The 21,488-nt window shown below is 39.3% G+C and overlaps 1 protein-coding gene across 2 annotated transcripts in view; it reads right to left on the reverse strand.

The window, feature by feature from the left end:
* The window catches only part of ADGRE1 (adhesion G protein-coupled receptor E1), a 69,297-nt gene that overhangs the window by 33,885 nt on the left and 13,924 nt on the right, over window positions 1-21,488 (reverse strand). For both annotated transcript variants that reach the window (XM_053586174.1, XM_053586173.1), the window contains exons 3-5: window positions 17,659-17,805; window positions 16,827-16,982; window positions 16,564-16,683 (exon numbers count right to left, since the gene is read on the reverse strand). In XM_053586174.1, coding sequence (XP_053442149.1) covers window positions 16,564-16,683; window positions 16,827-16,982; window positions 17,659-17,805 — 423 coding nt within the window. The remainder of the gene's footprint in view (window positions 1-16,563; window positions 16,684-16,826; window positions 16,983-17,658; window positions 17,806-21,488) is intronic.

Genomic DNA, 21,488 nt, shown 5'->3' on the forward strand with positions numbered 1-21,488 from the left:
TTATAGAAACTCCAAAAATGGCAATCGGGCAGGTAGGGTGGTTACCATGGTAACAATGTAAACTGTGAATCAGGTATAAGCCTGGGAACCACTCACAGCACCACCTGGTGTCCAGAAAGTATGTTGCATTATAAATATATTCCTACTAAAGTTGACACCTACGTCATACATATAGATGTATATTTCTATATATATACAAGAATAATATTTTTGTGCTTGGTGACTTTATTTTTCTTCTCTTTTTTTTCATCCTTTTCTTGGAGGAGCTATTGTTAATTCTTTTTATTTTCAATTTTTTTCTTTCTTCTTTTTTAATTTTTTTATGAACACCACTTTTTTTTCCTTCTCACTTCCTCTTCTTCCCTTCTATGGTTTCTGAGAGTGCTTACATCAGATTTTTAGAGGTTTTTTTTGTTTGTTTGTTTTTCCCTTTTTTCAATATTTTATGATTATCATTATTTTTATTATAGTTTTTTTTCTGTCTGTGTGTCTATGTGTTTCTGATTGTTCATGCATCTGTGGGCTTGCGTGTCTGGTAGCCTTTTATCTGTTTATTTGCTCATTTGGTCTCAATGTGTTTGGTGTTTTGCTAAATCCTCGGGTTGGTTATTTTCCCTAACTCCAATTTTCAATTTTAATAAGAACAAAGGGGGGGACAGGGGAACAATGGCTGATTGGAGCCAGCTCTCAATAGAAGCTCCAGTCTGGAGGGAGAGATAACAGCCAGAAAGAACCCAACAAATCTGAAGAAGGGGAGCTGAGCTGAGAGATGAGATAGATAATTGCTCATCTTCCCTGCTGAGGCAAGATTCGACTCCAAAGAAACTATTTTCAGGTACAGATCTCATCCCAAAGAGATTGTGTGGCCGTACCCTCCCCTAAAAGAGTTGCTTGCTTACTGTGTGATCTCTACTGGTGAGCAATAAACTGAGCTCTCCTTCCTCACCCCACTGAAGGGAATTGCTGGAAGTTGGGACTCCTTCTCAAGAGACCCGATGCTGTGAGTCTAGGAATTCCCTTGTCTGGCAGGAAATTTGAACAAATATTTTCCTTGCCACCTTAATCCTTCAGTCTACCCACTCCCACCACACCCCCGGCCTGGCAGTCTAGAAGTCCAACTCCTCCAGAATCCAGAATGTCTGCATTTCTTGGCTAGGATCGGGCATTGCATAGACCGTGGCAGTACAGCTGCACTGCACCTGTGAATCCAGTAACTGTACAGAAAGACATAGAAGGAAAGGTGACTGACCTGGCCCAAAAAAAGAGTATCTCAGCAGCAGACAGAGGCTTGGGTTCCTGCACTGTGGGTGAAGGCTCGGAAACTGCTGATGTACACGAACCCAAGAGGAGGCATCTCCCACCCAACTTCATCATTAATAGAGTGATCCTGCTGGGGCCTAACTCTGGAGAGTCAGCTCTTGTGGCCTGCCAGAGGGAACCAGACCTCACCCTATAGGGATTCTAGAGCTTCAGAACAATGGCAACAAAGGTGCAGTGGCTGAGGGAGAAATTCTTTTGCTGTCTGGATATCCTCAGGTTTTAACTGAGCTCAGGCAGAACTTTCTTCACCTGCCATTGAGCACCAGAGGCAGGCAGACCTCAGCTTCACCTGCTGGATGGTGGTAGACTGTGGTAACCACGAGGAGGAGGCAACAACCTCATTTTCACTCTGGCAGGCACATAGCCTTGGCACATTTGCTTATTGGACAGAACAGGGCCACAGAGAATTGGTTAACAGAGATTGCCAGTGGGAATACTAGAGACTGAGGCGACCAAAGTTCAGTGGTGAAGGACAAGCAAGGTGGGGTAAGAGGCATTAACCTCCTGGCTCTAAACCTCCTACTGGACGGACCTCTCTGACCCCTCAGAGCACCAGAGGTGCTCAAATCACACTTGAGCTGCCAATAGACCCCTAACATCTAGCTGCTGGAATCCTCTTAACTCTCCAGATACAGAGTGGGGGCTGTCTTGGACAATTGGTCTGGAACTCTTGAACTGGACAAATTACCCAAGGACCCTCCAAGGTGGGAACCTGGTTTTACTGTAGTGGGAAGGTTTGATTGTCCTCTTCCAGATATTACCGATGGGGGAAGGGATGTCCTAGTTGCTTATATTTCACCAAAGCTGAGACTGAAACCTAGAGTCACTGATTCACTAGAATTGGACAGAGATCAACCGAATACAAGACAGAGCCACCTACCGCCACTTCACCAAGCAGGCCTCTAGAGTCACAGACTGTGGTACTGTACAGGTCCTTTGCAAAATTGTACAGGAAAAGCTGCAGTCACCAGTCCCTGTTCCTAGGTGAAGGGCTGGTCAACCAAAACTGTAGAAGTTTCCATTTTAATTTCACCTTACCTGCTCATCTAGCTAAACACTGGAAAACAATGATGGGGTGGAATCAGCAGAAAAACTCTGGCAACATGAATAAACAGAACAGTTCAACTCCCCCAAGGAATGAGAAAACAAAACAGCCAATCCAGAGGATCCCATTCACAAACAGATAACTGAGATGTCTGAAATCAAATTTAGAATATGGACTGCGAGGTGTCAGTCGAGGGAGAGCAAGATGGCGGCTGAGTAACAGCTACCTTGCATCTGGGCACCATGAGTCTGGGGAGATAAGACTCCAGGCATCACTGGCTGGTGGGATCTGCCTATAATCATCCCTTTGAGGATACAGGTAGTCAGAGAGAGACTTCTGGACCCCAAGAGGAGGACAAAAACAGTGAAAAACTGGCAAGTAATCTTGTGTGTTCGAGTGGTCTAATTCCGCCGACAGCTGTAAGTGCAGTAGCAGCGAGACTGCAACTCGGAAAGGCCTTACCTGTGAACTGTTTTGGTGTTTTTTGACTTGGCACTCAGTTGAACTGCCTTGGGGAGAGCTTGAGTGGGAGTGCAGAGAACTTTGGGCATTGTCTGGGACCCCAGACTGAGCTGCTGAGCCAGACAGATGGAGCTAATAGTGTTTGGCTGTCGGCCGCAGGGATCCATTGTGAGAGAACTGCCCCAACAAGGTCCAACCTAGGGGTTGCAGAGCAAGCATTGGGCAGGACCTAGTAACCTAGTGACTGAGCAGCCTAAAAGTGGGGTCTGAGCCGCCTTACAACCCTAACCCTCAGGGGCAGAGTGAGACCAGTTTTGGCACACTGAGTAAGTGGATAGCCACTTCACCAGTCATTCCAGCAACAAGCTCATTCCTGGGAAAGCTTCCACTTAGCAAGTTTAGAAGCTTAAAGTACCTTTTAAGAGGGCTGAAGAGAGACTTAGGGTGTCTACCTGTGAGGTCTGAGAAATCAGCGGAGGCCTCAGGTAGTATCAGCATGGTAATTAACATCTCATACCCCAGAAGACCACCTGTTGCCCAGACAATATTCAACAAGATATATATACTCCTTTGTTTTGCGGGGCTTTGTTGTTGCTGTTGTTTGTTTTTTGTTTATTTTGATGTCGTTGTTGTTGTTTTGTCTTTTAATTTCAACCTTTTCCATACAGATTTTTTCTTTTCTTTCTCCAATTTCTAGTATAAATACTATTTCCCATTGCTGCCTTTTTCAATAACTAGAACTTCATTTTTGCTAGTGTTTCTACCCCTATCATTTGGTTTTTCACCCAATTTTATCCCATAAAGCTTTCTGTTTGCTAGTTTTGGTTGATTTATAGCATTTTTGTTTTTCCCCTCTACTTGGTGGAGGTGGGGTACTGTGTCTGATCACGTAAGCAAAGAGTTGCTGACCTCAAGGGAGCCACCCAACCGGGCACCCCAAGAGGTTGGGGTTTTTAAAGGTTGTGTCAAAGTACCACACTGTACACCTATATTGCTCTGCCTCCCTCTCTTTTTTTTTCTTTTTTTTTTTTTTTTTTTTTGGTCAATATTACTTTTACCCACCCCCTCTCCTTTCTCTATTTTCTTTTCATTTTTTCTTCTTTCTTTCATACCTTCTTGCTTTTCAACCTTCTCATCCTTCTGGGCCTATACCAAAAGGACTCATCTAAACCTTAGTCCACAGGCATGGGAACTTAAAGAGCAAGAGGAAATTAGAGGAAAAATAGGGCAAGGAAACAGATCAAAGAAATCACTCACAAGGAAGAATCAGCAGAAAATTCCAGGCAACATGAAAAACCAGTCCAGAACAACCCCTCCAAGGGACAATAAGGTAGCTACTGCAGAGGATTCCACCAATAAAGAAATGTTAGGAATGACAGAAAGAGAATTTAAATACACATGATGAAAACAATGAAGGAAATGATGGAAACAATGAAGGAAACTGCTAATAAAGTGAAAAAATAACCAAAAGGAAATACAAAAACAGAATCAAATAAGAAATGAACGATATGAAGAATATAGAAAGGATATAGCAGAGCTGAAGGAACTGAAGCAGTCAGTTAGGGAACTTAAAGATGCAATGGAAAGTATCAGCAAAAGGGTAGACCATGCAGAAGAAAGAATTTCAGAGGTAGAAGACAAAGTCCTTGAGATAACTCAGATAGTAAAAGAGGGAGAAAAGAAGAGAGAGAAAGCAGAACATTCACTGTCAGAATTATGGGACCTTATGAAGCATTCCAACATACAAGTTATAGGAATCCCAGAAGTGGAAGAAGAATGCTCCAGAGGAATGGAAGCCGTATTAGAGAATATTATAAAGAAAAATTCCAAAATACAACCAAAGAATCTGACACACTGCTTTCAGAAGGATATCAGACCCCAGGTTGCCGCAATTCTAACCGAGCTTCTGCAAGACACATTGTGATGAACCTGTCCAAAGTCAAGACAAAAGAAAAGATTCTTCAACCTGCCAGAAGTAAGCGCCAGTTGACCTACAGGGGCAAACCCATCAGAATGATGGCAGACTTCTCTAATGAAACATTCCAAGCAAGAAGACAATGGTCATCTACCTTTAATCTACTTAAACAGAACAATTTCCAGCCCAGAATTTTGTACCCTCCTAAGCTAAGCTTAAAAATTGATGGAGAAATCAAATCATTTATGTATGTACAAACATTAAGGAAATTCGCCACAACAAGACCAGCTCTACAGGAAATACTTCAACCTGTTCTACACACTGACCATCACACTGGATCAGCAGCAAAGTAAAAACTCAGAAATTAAAGGACAGAACCTAACCTCCACACTGATGCAAAAGATAAAACTAAGCAATGGACTCTCACAAAATAAGATGAATAGAACACTACCAAACTTATCAATTATCTCAATAAATGTTAATGGCTTGAATTCCTCACTGAAGAGACATAAATTGGCTGACTGGATTAAAAAAACACAAGCTATCTACTTGCTGTCTGCAAGAAACACACCTGGCTTCAAAAGACAAATTAAAGCTCCAGTCAAGGGTTGACAGACAATTTTTCAGGCAAATGGAATTCAGAAGAAAAGAGGAGTTGCAATCTTATTTTCAGATACATGTGGATATAAAGCAACTAAAGTCAAAAAAGACAAACATGGTCACTTTATATTGGTCAAGGGAAAAATACAACAAGAAGACGTTTCAATTCTAAGTATTTATGCACCCAACTTAAATGCTCCCAGATTCTTGAAACAGACCTTACTAAGTCTGAGCAATATGATATCTGACAATACCATAATAAAAGGGGACTTTAACACTCCTCTTACAGAGCTGCCAGATCCTCTAAACAGAAATTAAACAAAGATATAAGAGATTTAAATGAGACCCTAGAACAACTGTGCTTGATAGACACATATAGAACACTCCATCCCAAAGATAAAGAATATACATTCTTCTCATCACCCCATGGAACATTCTCAAAAATTGATCATATCCTGGGACACAAAATAAATATCAAAATAATCAACAGAATCAAAAGAACTGAAATCTTACCGTGTATCTTCTCAGACCATAAGGCACTAAGGGTAGAACTCAACTCTAACAAAAACGTTCGACCCCCCCCCACAAAGACATGGAAATTAAACAATCTTCTGTTGAATAACAGATGGGCGCAGGAAGAAATAAAACAGGAAATTACTAACTTCCTTGAGCATAACAACAAGGAAGACACAAGCTACCAAAACCTGTGGGTACTGCAAAAGCAGTTTTGAAAGGAAAATTTATGGCTTTAGATGCCTACATTCAAAAAACAAGAAGAGAGTGCATAAACAAACTCACAAGCCATCTTATGGAGTTGGAAAAAGAAGAACAATCAAAGCCTAATGTCAGCAGAAGAAAAGAAATCTCCAAAATCAAATCAGAGATCAATAAATTGAAAATAAAAGAATCATTCAGAAAATTAATGAAACAAGGAGTTGGTTTTTTGAAAAAATTAATAAAATAGATAAACCATTGGCCAGACTAATGAGAAATAGAAAAGTAAAATCTCTAATAACCTCAATCAGAAATGATAAAGGGGAAATAACAACTGATCCCACAGAGATGCAAGAGATGATCTCTGAATACTACCAAAAACTCTATGCCCAGAAATTTGACAATGTGAAGGAAATGGATCAATATTTGGAATCAAACTCTCTTCCTAGACTTAGCCAGGAAGAAATAGAGCTCCTGAACAGACCAATTTCAACCACTGAGATCAAAGAAACAATAAAAAATCTTCCAACCAAAAAATGCCCTGGTCCAGATAGCTTCACACCAGTATTCTATCAAACCTTCAAGGAAGGGCTTTCTCCTGTATTGCAGAAATTATTCCAAAAATTAAGGAAGAAGCAATCTTCCCCAACACCTTCTATGAAGCAAACATCACCCTGAAACCAAAACGAGGAAAAGACCCAAACAAAAAGGAGAATTTCGCCCAATCTCACTCATGAATATAGATGCAAAAATTCTCAACAAAATCCTAGCCAATAGATTACAGCTTATCATCAAAAAAGTCATTCATCATGATCAAGTAGGTTTCATCCCAGGGATGCAAGGCTGGTTTAACATACGCAAGTCCATAAACGTTATACACCATATTAACATAAGCAAAAATAAAGATCATATGATCCTCTCAATACATGCAGAAAAAGCATTTAATAAAATCCAGCATCCTTTTCTAATTAGAACACTGAAGAGTATAGGCATAGCTGGCACATTTCTAAAACTGATTGAAGCTATGTATGACAAACCCACAGCTAATATTTTACTGAATGGACTAAAACTGAAAGCTTTTCCTCTTAAAACTGGAACCAGACAAGGTTGTTCTCTGTCACCTTTACTATTCAACATAGTGCTGGAAGTTCTAGCCAATACAATTAAGGAAGACAAGGAAATAAAGGGAATCCAAATGGGAGCAGAGGAGGTCAAAATCTCCCTCTTTGCTGACGACATGATCTTATACTTAGAGAATCCCAAAGACTCAACCACAAGATTCCTCCATGCATTCCTCCACACCATGCTCATGGATGGGCAGAATCAACATTGTCAAAATGTCTATACTTCCTAAAGCAATCTACCTATTCAATGCCATTCCTATCAAAATACCAACATCGTACTTTCAAGATTTGGAAAAAACAATTCTGTGTTTTGTATGGAACCAGAAAAAAACCCATACAGCTAAGGCAGTTCTTAGTAATAAAAATAAAGCTGGGGGCATCAGTATACATATTTTAGTCTGTACTACAAAGCCATAGTGGTCAAGACAGCATGGTACTGGCACAAAAATAGAGACATAGACACTTGGAATCGAATAGAAAACCAAGAAATGAAACTAACATCTTACAACCAACTAATCTTCGATAAACCAAACAAGAACATACCTTGGGGGAAAGACTCCCTATTCAATAAATGGTTTTGGGAGAATTGGATATCCACATGTAAAACACTGAACTGGACCCACACCTTTCCCCACTCACAAAAATTGATTCAAGATGGATAAAGGACTTAAATTTAAGGCATGATACAATAAAAATCCTCAAAGAAAGCATAGAAAAAACACTGGAAAATATTGGCCTGGGGAAAGACTTCATGAAGAGGACTGCCATGGCTTTTGCAACAACAACAAAAATAAACAAATAGGACTTCATTAAACTGAAAAGCTTCTGTACAGCCAAGGAGACAACAACCAAAGCAAAGAGACAACCTACACAATAGGAAAGGATATTTGCATATTTTCAATCAGACAAAAGCTTGATAACTAGGCTCTATAGAGAACTCATATTAATCCACATGAAAAAAGTTAACAATCCCATATATCAATAGGCAAGAGACATGAATCGAACCTTCTCTAAAGAAGACAGACAAATGGCTAACAAACATGTGAAAAAATGTTCATCATCCCTATATATTAGAGAAATGCAAATCAAAACCACCCTGAGATACCATCCAACCCCAGTGAGAATGCCCCACATCACAAAATCTCAAAACTGCAGATTCTGGCGTGGATGTGGAGAGAACGGAACACTTTTACACTGCTGGTGGGACTGCAAACTAGTACAACCTTTCTGGAAGGAAGTATGGAGAAACCTCAAAGCATTCAAGCTAGACCTCCCATTTGATCCTGCAATCCCATTACTGGGCATCTACCCAGGAGGAAAAAACTCCTTTTATCATAAGGACACTTGCACTAGACAGTTTATTGCAGGTCAATTTACAATCACCAAAATGTGGAAACAGCCTAAATGCCCACCAACCCAGGAATGGATTAACAAGCTGTGGTATATATATACCATGGAATACTATTAAGCTATTAAAAAAATGGAGACTTTACATCCTTCATATTAACCTGGATGGAAGTGGAAGACATTATCTTATTAAAGCATCACAAGAATGGAGAAGCATGAATCCTATGTACCCAATTTTGATATGAGGACAATTAATGACAATTAAGGTCATGAGGGGAGGAAGGAAAAGCAGAGAGGGAAGGAGGGATAGGGGTGGGGCCTTGGTGTGTGCCACACCTTCTGGTGGCAACACATGATTGCAAGAGGAACTTTACCTAACAAATGTAATCAGTGTAACCTGGCTTATTGTACCCTCAATGTATCCCCAGCAATAAAAATAAAATAAAATAAAATAAAAAAGAATATGGATTGCAAACAAGATCAACAGAATGGAAGTAAAGATGGAGGTAGAATTGGTAGGATTAATTCAGAAGATGTCTCAAGAATTCAATGAATTCAAAGACAAAATACCCAATGATTTAGACACATTGAGAAAAGAAGTTGCAGCCTTACATGATGTGAGAAATACAGTAGAATCCCTCAGTAACAGAATGGAACAGGCAGAAGAAAGGATTTCTGGCATGGAAGACAAAGCTTTTGAACAATCCCAAATGCTCAAAGAGGAAGAGAAATGAACAACAAAAACAGACGATTCTCTCAGAGAGCTCTGGGATAACCCAAAGAAAATCAATATTCACCTTATAGGGATTCCTTAAGGTGATGAAGTAGCTTCACAAGGCACAGAGGCCCTTCTTCATGAGATTATGAAAAAGAACTTTCCAGACATGCCAAGAGATATCTAAAATCCAGATAGCAGACAGTTTCAGAACTCCAGCACAACTCAACCTGAACAAGACATCCCCTAGGCACATCATAATTAACTTTACTAAAGTTAATATGAAGGAGAAAATACTAAAAGCAGTCAGACATAAAAAAACCATAACGTACAAGGGGAAGAATATTAGAATGACTGCTGATCTCTCTGCTGAAACCATTCAAGCCAGAAGAGAGTGATCATCGACTTTTAATGTCCTAAAAAAAAAATAACTTTCAACCAAGGATCCTAAACTCAGCTAAACTGAGTTTCATTTATGACAGAGAAATTAAATACTTTAATGACATTCATATGTTGAAGAAATTTGCCATAACTAAACCAGCTCTCCAGGATATCCTCAGATTTATTCTTCACAATGGCCAGCACAACTCCCCACCACAAAAGTAAACTCACTCTGAAACTTTTGATCAAATTCCAAATTCCACAGTGGTGAAAGGTTTTATAAAGTGCACTGGTCTTTTGAAAAACTCGATACCCAAAATTATACCAGGCCTATCAATGTTCTCCATTAATGTGAAAGCATTATATTGTCCTCTAAAGAGGCACAGGCTGGCTGACGGGATACAAAAACTCAGACCAGATATCTGCTGCATACAAGAATCTCATCTTACCTTAAAAGATACATATAGACTCCAAGTGATGGAGTGGTCATCTATATTCCAGGCAAATGGAAAACAGAAAAAAGCAAGAGTTGCAATTTTATTTGCAGATACATTAGGCTTTAAACCAAAAAAAAGTAAGGAAAGATAAGGAGGGTCACTACATATTTGTTAAGGGCAAGACTCAATTGATGAGATTTCAATTATTGATATTTAGCACCCAAGCAAAATGCACCTCAATTTATAAGAGAAACTCTAACAGACATGAGCAACTTGATTTCCTCCAGGTCCATAGTAGTTGGAGATTTTAAAACCCTTTTAGTGGTGTTGGATAGATCCTCCAAAAAGAAGCTAAGCAAAGAAATTTTAGATTTAAACTTACCCATCCAACAATTGGATTTAACAGACATTTATAGAACATTTTATCCTAACAAAACTGAATACACCTTCTTCTCATCAGCTCTTGGAACATACTCCAAAATTAATCACATCTTAAGTCACAAATCTAACCTCAGCAATTTTAAAAGAATAGAAATTATTCCTTTCATCTTCTCAGACCATCATTGAATAAAAGTGGAACTCAGTAACAACAAGAACCTGAGTACTCATACAAAAACATGGAAACTGAATAACTTCATGCTGAACTATAGCTGGGTCATAGACGAGATTAAGAAGGAAATAAACAAATTTTTGGAACAAAACAACAACGAAGACATGAATTGTCAGAACCTCTGCGATACCTCAAAGGCAGTCCTAAGAGGAAAATGTATAGCACTGCAAGCCTTCCTCAAGAGAACAGAAAGAGAGGAAGTTAACAACTTAATGGGTGTGGGTTAAACTGTCCCACATAAGCCACAGAAGGCAAGTCTGTAATGGGTTAAAAATGGCTTTCGCTAACACAAAGGCAAAAAGGGAACTGGACTCCCCTCTGAGGCATACTCAGAGCCTGTTTCAGAACAGTTTCTCTAATGTTATGCTTCCGTTAAGCCCACGTGGTCAGAGACTTACAATCTCTCCACTGGAGATATAGGCCAGAGGTTGACAGATGTTAAAAACACATTGTCTTTGGAGCCTAAAGATCTCTACCTTGTGGAAGAACAAAGTCATTACTCCATTATGAGGCAAATTAAGTGTGTGCTTGAGGTATTTTGTTTCCCCTTCTTCCCCAGAAGTTCTTTGTGATTTTTATTTGGATACCTTGCTCAAGAATTAACATATGTCTGAGAAGAAAGAGAAAGCAGAGGAAATTGGATGATTTGTAGACTTGATGTCTCCTCAAAAGTTAAAGTTAGATAGAAAGAGTTAGAGATAATAGATTAAGTGTGTACGTGACCAACAGTGTATATAAGGTGGTCAACAATAAAAATGTTTTGCTACAAGCCATCCCATGCGATGTAGTCTGTTTCTTGTTTACTCTTAATAATTACAGGAGCGATCTTATACCCACAGCAAAGCTGCTGTTCTTTTGCGTCTCTGGTCATGCAACAATGGGACATCTCAAGTGATTGGAAAAGGAAGAACATTCCAACACCAAACCCATCAGAAGAAAAGAAATACCAAAATTAGAGCAGAATTAAATGAAATTGAAAACAAAAGAATTATACAACAGATCAATATATCAACAAGTTGGTTTTTTGAAAAGGTCAATAAAATAAATAAACCTTTAGCTAACCTAAATAGGAAAAAAAGAGTAAAATCTCTAATTTCATCAATCAGAAATGGTAAAGATGAAATAACAACAGACTCCTCAGAAATTCAAAAAATCCTTAATGAATACTACAAGAAGCTTTATTCTCAGAAATACAAAAACCTAAAGGAAATTGACAAATACTTGGAAGCACGCCACCTCCCAAGACTTAGGCAGAATGAGGTGGAAATGTTGAACTGGCCTATATCAAGTTCTGAAATAGCATCAACTATAAAATCTCCATAAAAAAGAAGACCTCAGGTCCAGATGGCTTCACATCAGAATTCTACCAAACTTTTAAAGAAGAACTATATTACCTATATTACTCATACTTTTCCAAAATATAGAAAAATAAAAAATACTACCCAACACATTCTATGAAGCAAACATCACCTTGATCCCCAAACCAGGAAAAGAGTCAACAAGAAAAGAAAATTATAGATCAATATCACTAATGAATATTGATGCAAAAATATTCAACAAGATCCTAGCAAACAGAATCCAGCAACACATCAAACAAATTATACACTACGACCAATTGGGTTTTATCCCAGGGTCTCAAGGCTGGTTCAATATATGTAAATCTATAAATATAATTCAGCACATAAATAAATTAAAAAACAAAGACCATATAATTCTCTCAATTTATGCAGCTTTTGATAATATCCAGCATCCCTTCATGATTAGAACACTTAAGAATATGGGTATAGAAGGGACATTTCTTAAACTCATAGAGACCATATAAAACAAACCTACAGCCAATATCGTATTGAATGGAGTTAATTCAAAACCATTTCCACTCAGATCAGGAACCAAGCAAGGTTGCTCATTGTCCCCATTGCTCTTTAACATTGTAATGAAAGTTTTAGTCTACACAATTAGGGAAGAAAAGGTGATCAAGGGTACCCATACAGGGTCAGAGGAAATCAAATTTTCACTCTTCACAGATGATATGATTGTATATTTGGAAAAAATCAGGTATTCTACTACAAAACTCTTAGAAGTGATCAAGGAATACAGTAATGTCTCAGGATACAAAATCAACACCCATAAATCTGTAGCCTTTATATATACCAACAATAGCCAAGCTGAAAAAACAATCGAGGACTCTATTCCATTTACAGTAGTGCCAAAGAAGATGAAATATTTGGGAGTTTATCTGAAAAAGAGTGTGAAAGATCTTTATAAAGAGAACTATGAAACTCTAAGAAAATAAATAGCTGAAAATGTTAACAAATGGAAAAACATACTGTGCTCATGGCTGGGAAAAATCAACATTGTCAAAATGTCTGTACTACCCAAAGCAATATACAATTTTAATGCAATCCCTATTAATGCTCCATTGTCATACTTTAAAGATCTCAAAAAAATAATACATCATTTTATATGGAGTCAGAAAAACCTTGAGTAGCCAAGACATTACTCAGAAATAAAAACAAAGCAGGAGGAATTATGCTACCAGACCTCAGACTATACTATAAATCAATAGTGATCAAAACAACATGGTACTGGCACAAAAACAGAGAGGTAGATATATGGAACAGAATAGAGAATCAAGAAACGAATCCAGCTACTTACCGTTATTTGATATTTGACAAGCCAATTAAAAACATTCAATAGGGAAAAGATTCCCTATTTAACAAATGGTGCTGGGTGAGCTGGCTGGCGACCTATAGAAGACTGAAACTAGACCCACACCTTTCACCTTTAACTAAGATAGACTCTCACTGGATTAAAGATTTAAACTTAAGACATGAAACTATAAAAATGCTAGAAGAAAGTGCAGGGAAAACTCTTGAAGGAATTGGCCTGGGCGAATATTTTTTGAGGAAGACCCCCCAGGCAATTGAAGCAGCATCAAAAATACACTACTGGGACCTGATGAAACTAAAAAGTTTCTGCTCAGCTAAGAACATAGTAAGTAGAGCAAGCAGACAGCCCTCAGAATGGGAGAAGATATTTGCAGAATATGTCTCTGACAAAGGTTTAATAACCAGAATCCACAGTGAACTCAAGCATATTAGCAAGAAAAGAACAAGTGATCCCATTTCAGGCTAGGCCAGCGACTTGAAGAGAAACTTCTCTGAAGAAGACAGGTGCATGGCCTACAGACACATGAAAAAATGCTCATCATCTTTAACCATCAGAGAAATGCAAATCAAAACTACTTTGAGATATCACCTAACTCCAGTAAGATTAGCCCACATCACAAAATCCCAAAGCCAGAGATGTTGGCATGGATGTGGAGAAAAGGGAACACTCTGCACTGCTGGTGGGAATGCAAACTAATACGGTCCTTTTGAAAGATGTTTGGAGAATACTTAGAGATCTAATTCCTCTACTAGGTATATGTCCAGAAGACCAAAATCGCATTATAACAAAGATATCTGTACCACAATGTTTATTGCAGACCAATTCATAATTGCTAAGTCATGGAAAAAACCCAAGTGCCCATCGACTCATGAATGGATTAATAAATTGTGGTATATGTACACCATAGAATATTATGCAGCCTTAAAGAAAAATGGAGACTTTACCTCTTTCATGTTTACATGGATGGAGCTGGAAAATATTCTTCTTAGCCTGGTATCCAAAGAATGGAAGAAAAAGTACCCGATGTACTCAGCCCTAATATGAAACTAATTTATAGCTTTCATACGAAGGCTATAACCCAATCTCAGAACAAGAATGTAGGAAAGGGGGCAAGGGAGGGGAAAGAAGGGGGAGAAAGGGTAGAGGGATGGTGATTGGTGTGTCCGCACCTACAGTGCATCTTGGAAGGGTGCAGATGAAGTTTACTAAGTGTAGAGTATAAGGGTTTGAACACAAAAATTAATAAAATGCCATGAAGGCTAGGTTAAACAGTTCAGTGAAAATATTTCAGACTGTATATGGAACCAGCACATTGTACATCATGATTGCATTATTGTACACAGCTATGATTTGATTTAAAAAAAAAAAGAGTCAAAAAAAAAAAAAGATTGTTACTTTCTGCTTCTAAAGCCTGACCCACCCCTGCTCCAGGAAACAGATTTGAGCATTACCCCTCTCTCATTTCCAGTCACCAGTCAACTTGCAATAAAGCTTTTCTTCATTTTCTTTAACTCTGGTGACATGGTATTGGCTTCTATGCACACCACACAGTAAGCCCATTGATTTGCTCAGTGATAGAGCTCCCTATTATGCTCAAATACAGCCTGTCTTCCCAGGAATTCAAACCCAAGCTCTTACACTTAGTAGTCGCATAACCTTGAGAAAATCACTTCACCTCTTTGAGGCCAAATTTTCTCATCCCTAGACCAAGAAAATTCAAGCTATACATAGTGGCTCATGCTTGTAATTCTTTTTTTTTATTATTTTATTTTATTTTATTTTTTATTAAACCATAGCTGTGTACATTAGTATGATCATGGGGCACCATACACTTGGTTCATTTATCGTTTGACACATTTTCATCACATTAGTTAACATAGCTTTTGTAGCATTTTCTTAGTTATTTTGCTAAGACCTTTACATTCCACATTTACTAGGATTCACATATACCCTTGTAAGATGCACCGCAGGTGTAATCCCATTAGTCCCCCTTGTTCTCCCTCCCTCCCGCTCCCTCCCCTCCCTTTCCCCTTTCTCCCTATTCTTAGGTTATAACTGGGATATAGCTTTCATGTGAAGGTCCTACATTAGTTTCATAATAAGGGTGAGTACATTGGATACTTTTTCTTACATTTCTGAGGTACTTTGCTAAGAATACGTTCCAGCTCCATCCATGTCAACATGAAAGAGATAAAGTCTCCATCTTTCTTTAAGGCTGCATAATATTCCATGGTGTACATATACCACAATTTATTGATCCATTCGTGGATCGATGGGCACTTGGGCTTTTTCCATGACTTAGCAATTATGAATAGGGCTGCAATAAATATTCTGATACAAATATCTTTGTTATGGTGTGATTTTTGGTCTTCTGGGTATATGCCCAGTAGGGGGATTACAGGATTGAATGGCAGATCTATTTTTAGATCTTTAAGTGTTCTCCATATCTCTTTCCAAAAGGAATGTATTAATTTGCATTCCCACCAGCAGCGCAAAAGTGTTCCCATTTCTCCACATCCGCGCCAACATCTCTGGTCTTGGGATTTTGTGATATAGGCTAGTCTCACTAGAGTTAGATGATATCTCAAAGTAGTTTTGATTTGCATTTCTCTGATGATTAAAGATGATGAGCATTTTCTCATATGTCTGAAGGCCATGTGCCTGTCTTCTTCAGAGTAGTTTCTCTTCAAGTCCCTTGCCCAGCCTGCAATGGGATCCCTTGTTCTTTTCTTGCTAATGCGTTTGAGTTCTCTGTGGATTCTGGTTATTAAACCTTTGTCGGAGACATAACCTGCAAATATCTTCTCCCATTCTGAAGGCTGTTTGCTTGCTTTACTTACTGTGTTCTTGGCTGTGCAGAAGCTTTTTTAATTTTAGAGGCCATGGTAAGAGGATTATTTGAGGCTAAAGTCTTTGAGACAGGCCTGGGCAACATAGCAATATCCCATCTCAAAACAAAAAAAATTTAAACTTGCTGGGTATGGTGGGGCACCTGTAGTCCCAGCTACTTGGGATGCTGAGGCTGATGTATCACTTAACCCAGGCATTTAAGGTTGCTGTAAGCTATGATAATACTACAGCACTCTACCTGAGGCAATAGAGTGAGATCCTGCTTCAAGAAATAGTAAAATAAAATGAGAAAATACTTTCTTCATATGGTCTTCTAATGATGTGATCCATAATTAATTAGGCAGGTAAATAATAAAAAGTTGGTCCTTTATACCTTCACAGATAGAATTGCTAGAGATGAATCCAACTTGGCAGCTGCAACTGTAGCTTCCCATGGAGTTGACACAGTCAGAATGCTCAGGGCAGACCCCGCTGGAGAGACACTCATCAATGTCTGAGATGCAGGGGAGACAAGACACTCATCAATATCTGAGATGCAGGTAGACAAAAGATCAGTGTCTCAGTCCAGAAACACATGAACTCAACCCAGGGGTAGATGTCCACCAAGGCCCCTGTTGCAGAGCCCAAGAGCATTACCTGTGCAGGCAAAACTGCCTGGCTTTTCTGGGGTCCAGTCATTTCCAGTGGGAGAATAGAAACCAAGAAAACAGCTACATTTGTACCTCCCCAGCATGTTTCTGCAGACTGAGTTAGGACCACATTTGGGGGAACTTTGAGAACACTCATCAATATCTGGACAAAGAAAGAGTTGAAATTACAAAGTGACCTCATCCTGTGTAGCAGGCTGCTGTTTTCCCAAAAGAGCTGAAACAATATCTTCCCCACATGCTCTCCATTCCACTGACTTTGGTGCTCCTTTCATCAAGTGATGGGGTGTTTGTCCCCTCTGCTCTTGAATCTGAGCATGCCTGTGACTATGATGGAAGTGACACTCGACCAGAAAAACACTATGCTAGGTCATTTATTTATTTATTTATTTTGGTTTTTGGCCGGGGCTAGGTTCGAACCTGCCACCTCTGGCATATGGGACCAGCGCCCTACTCCTTGAGCCACCGGCGCCGCCCTGTATGCTAGATCATTTAAAAATTGTGTGCTTCCACCATGTCTCTTGAGATACTCGTCCTTAGAATCCAGCTGCCACATTGTGAGGAATTCCAACCATCCATGAACTTTTACAGTAAACTTTTATATTTTCATAATCAGAAAAATAAATAGAAAGGGGGAAAGAGGGAGAGTGGAAGGGAGAGAAAAGGGGAGGGAAAGAATTTAAAAAGGAATAAGGGAGGGAAGGCAGGGAAGGGAAGGGGGAAGGAATCATGTTTGGGGCAGGAGGAAGAACCTACATCTTCAGCTTCCACCTGATTTTCCTATCAAACACTGCAGAGTTTTGAGGGGGCTGTGAACTCACCTGTGCATTTTACTCCTGGACCTTTGAAGTGACTCTGTCCATTACTGGACAGGAAGCCATTTTTGCAACTGCAATAGTAACTCTCCATGGTGTTGGTGCAAGTGGCATAAGCTGGGCATGCAGTGGTGTCAGCACACTCATTCACATCTAAGCAGCATAGAAGGGAGAAATGGGACAAGAGTAGAACATCAGAGTGAGGCTGCAATAGAACCCAGCCTAAAAATGACTATGGGTTGAATTATTTCCCCACCAAAAGATATGTTAAAGTCCTAGACCTGGTACCTGTGAATGGAATCTTATTTTCAAGTAGGGTCTTTTAGATGTAATTGAGATGTAAGTTAAGATGAAGTGATACATCCAGTACAACTGGTGTCCTTCAATGAAAAGAAGACACAAGGAGACAGCCACCAGGGGAGCACCAGGTGGTGACAGAGGCAGATTTGGGGTACTGTGCCCACAAGTGAAGGGACACCAAGGATTTCCACAATGCCAAGAAGCTAAGTGATGCAGTTTGGATGTCTGGCCCCTCTGGATCTCAGGCGAAGAGATCCAGATGTGAAGAGCTGAGGCTCAAAGAGGTTAAGTGAGTTGACCAATGACACATAGCTGGCCTTTCAAAATCCAAATTGTCATGCAAGATATGGAATCAACCTGAGTGCTCATCCATGGAGGAGCGAATAAAGAAAAAGTAGAGATATAGAGATTATCCAAGATGGCGGCTGAGTAACAGCTTCCTTGCAACTGGGCACAGTGAGTCTGGGGAGACAAGACTCCAGGCCTTTCTGGCTGGTGGGATCTGCACAGAAACATCCCTTTGAGGACACAGGCAGTCAGCGAGAAACTTCTGAATCCCATGAGGAAGATAAAAGCAGTGGAGAACTGGCAAGTGTTTGCATGTGTTTGTTTGGTCTAATCTCGCCGGCAGCTGTAAATACAGCAGCAATGAGATAGCAAACTGCAAGGCCTTACCTGTGAGCTGTTTTGGATTTTTTCGACTTGGCACTCAGTTTAACTACATTGGGAGAACTTGGGCAAGAGTGTGGAGGACTTTAAGCATTGTCTAGGGCCACAGACTGAGCCGCTGAGCCAGACAGAGCTAATAGTGTTTGGCTGTGGGCCACACGGATCCATTGTGGGAGAACTGCCCCAGCAAGCTCTGCCCTCAGGGTCACAGAGCAAGGATGGGCTGAGAGCTAGTAATCTAGTGACTGAGCAGCCTAAAGGCAGGGACTGAGATGCCTTGCAGCCTTAGCCCTCAGGCGCATAGAGTGAGACCAGTTTTGGCACACTGGGTAAGTGGATAGCTACTTCAGGAGTGATCTCAGGGACAAGCGCTTTCCTGGGAAAGCTTCTGCTTAGCCAAGTTTAGCAGTTTAAAGTGACTTTTAAGAGGGCTGAGGAGCAATTTAGGCTCTCCACCCTGTGGGGTTTGTGAAATCAGCAGAGGCCTCCAGTCTCCATCTCATACAAACGTATCAGCATTGTGTTTAACATCTAATATCCAGAAGATCACCTGTTGCCCAGGCAACATTCAGCAAGATATATACACTGCTTTGTTTTTGTTTTGTTTGGGGGGGTTTTTTTTTTGTTGTTTTGTTTTTTAATTTCAACATTTTCCCTATAGATTTTTCTTTTCTTTTTTTTCTTTCTTTTCTTTCTTAGTTTTTAAATATAATTTCCCATTGTTGCCTCTTTCAACAATTAGAACTTCATTTCTGCTAGTGTTTCTACAATTATTATTTGATTTTTCCCCCAATTTTATCCTGGAAGGTTTTCCATTTGCTTGTTTTGGTTTGATTTATAGCATTTTTGTCTTTTCTCTCTACTTAGTGGAGGTGGGGTACTGTGTCCAAAAAGGCTAGCAAAGAGCTTCTGACCTCAAGGGAATCCCCCAACCCAGTACCCACAGAGATTGGGGGTTTTTAAGGTTGTGTCAAACTACACTACTGTACACGTATATTGTTCTGTCTCCCTCTTTCTGTGCCTCTCTTCTTTTTGTCAATATTCTCTTCTACCCACCACCTCTCCTTTCTATTTTTTCTTTTATTTCTTTTGTTCTTTTTTTTTTCTTTTTTCCTTTCCTGCTCGTCAACCTTCTCATCCTTCTGGTCGTGTTCCAAAAGAACTCATCAAAACCCTAGCCCAGAGGCACAGCAACTTAAAGAGTGAGAGAAAGTGAAAGGAAAATTAGGGAAACTAAACAGATAAAAGAAATCACTCCTGAGGAAGAATCAGCAGAAAAATCCTGTCAACATGAAAAACTGGCCAGGAGAACGTCCCCAAGAGACCAGGAGGTAGCTACTGCAGAGGATTCCACTTACAAAGAAATGTTTGAAATGGCATAAAGGGAATTTAGAATTCAGATGATGAAAACAATGGAAGAAAACAGCTGATAAAGTGGAAAATAACCAAAAGGAAATCCAAAAACAGAATCAAATAAGATATGAATGATATGAAGAATATAGGAAGGATATAGCAGAGCTGAAGGAACTGAAGCAGTCAATTAGGGAACATAAGATACAATAGAAAGTATCAACAACAGATTAGACCATGCAGGAGAAAAATTCTTGGAGTTAGAGGACAAAGATTTTGAGATAACTCAGATAGTTAAAGAGGCAGAAAAGAAAAGAGAGAAAGCAGAATGTTCATTGACAGAATTATGGGACTTTATGAAGTGTTCAAACATACGAGTTATAGGCATCCCAGAAGGAGAAGAAGAATGCCCCAGGAGAATAGAAGACATACTAGAAAAATATTATAAATGAAAATTTCCCAAATATCACCAAAGATTCTGACACACTGCTTTCACAGGGATATCAGACCCCAGGTCACCTCAACTCTAACTGAGTTTCTCCAAGACACATTGTGATCAACCTGTCCAAAGTCAAGACAAAAGAAAAGATTCTGCAAGTTGCCAGGAGTAAGCGCCAGTTGATCTACAGGAGCAAATCCATCAGGGTAACTGCAAACTTCTCTAATGAAACTTTCTAAACAAAAAGACAATGGTCATCTACCTTTAATCTACTTAAACAGAACAATTTCCAGCCAAGAATTCTATAACCTAGGTTTTAAAATTGATGGAGAAATCAAATCATTTACTGATATACAAACATTGAGGAAATTTGCCACAATAAGACCAGCTCTGCAGGAACTACTTCAACCTGTTTTACACACTGACCATCACAATGGATCAGCATAAAAGTAAGAACTCAGAAATTAAAGGACACAACCTAACTTCCACACTGATGCAAAAGATAAAACTAAGCAACGGACTCTCACAAAATAAGATAAATAGAACACTACCACACTTATCAATTATCTCAATAAATGTTAATGGCTTGAATTCTCCACTGAAGAGGCATAGATTGGCTGACTGGATTAAGAAACTCAAGCCATCCAATTGCTTTCTGCAGGAAACACACCTAGCTTCAAAAGCCAAATTAAAACTCTGAGTTAAGGGTTGGAAGACAATTTTTCAGGCAAACGGAATTCAGAAGAAAAGAAGGGTTACAAGCTTATTTTCAGATACATGTGGATTTAAAGCAACTGAATTCAAAAAAGATGAAGATAGTCACTTTATATTGGTCAAGAGAAAAATACAACAAGAAGATGTTTCAATTCTAAATATTTATGCACCCAATTAAATACTCCCAGATTTTTGAAACAGACCTTGCTTAGTCTGAGCAATATGATATCCTATAACATCATGATAACAGGGGACTTTACCACCCCTCTCTCAGAGCTAGACAGATCCTCTAAACAGAAATTAAACAAAGATATTAGAGATTTAAATGAGACCTTAGAACAACTGTGCTTGATAGACGTATATA

This window comes from Nycticebus coucang, chromosome 3, assembly GCF_027406575.1.
Source record: "Nycticebus coucang isolate mNycCou1 chromosome 3, mNycCou1.pri, whole genome shotgun sequence".
NCBI classification, from domain to species: domain Eukaryota; kingdom Metazoa; phylum Chordata; class Mammalia; order Primates; family Lorisidae; genus Nycticebus; species Nycticebus coucang.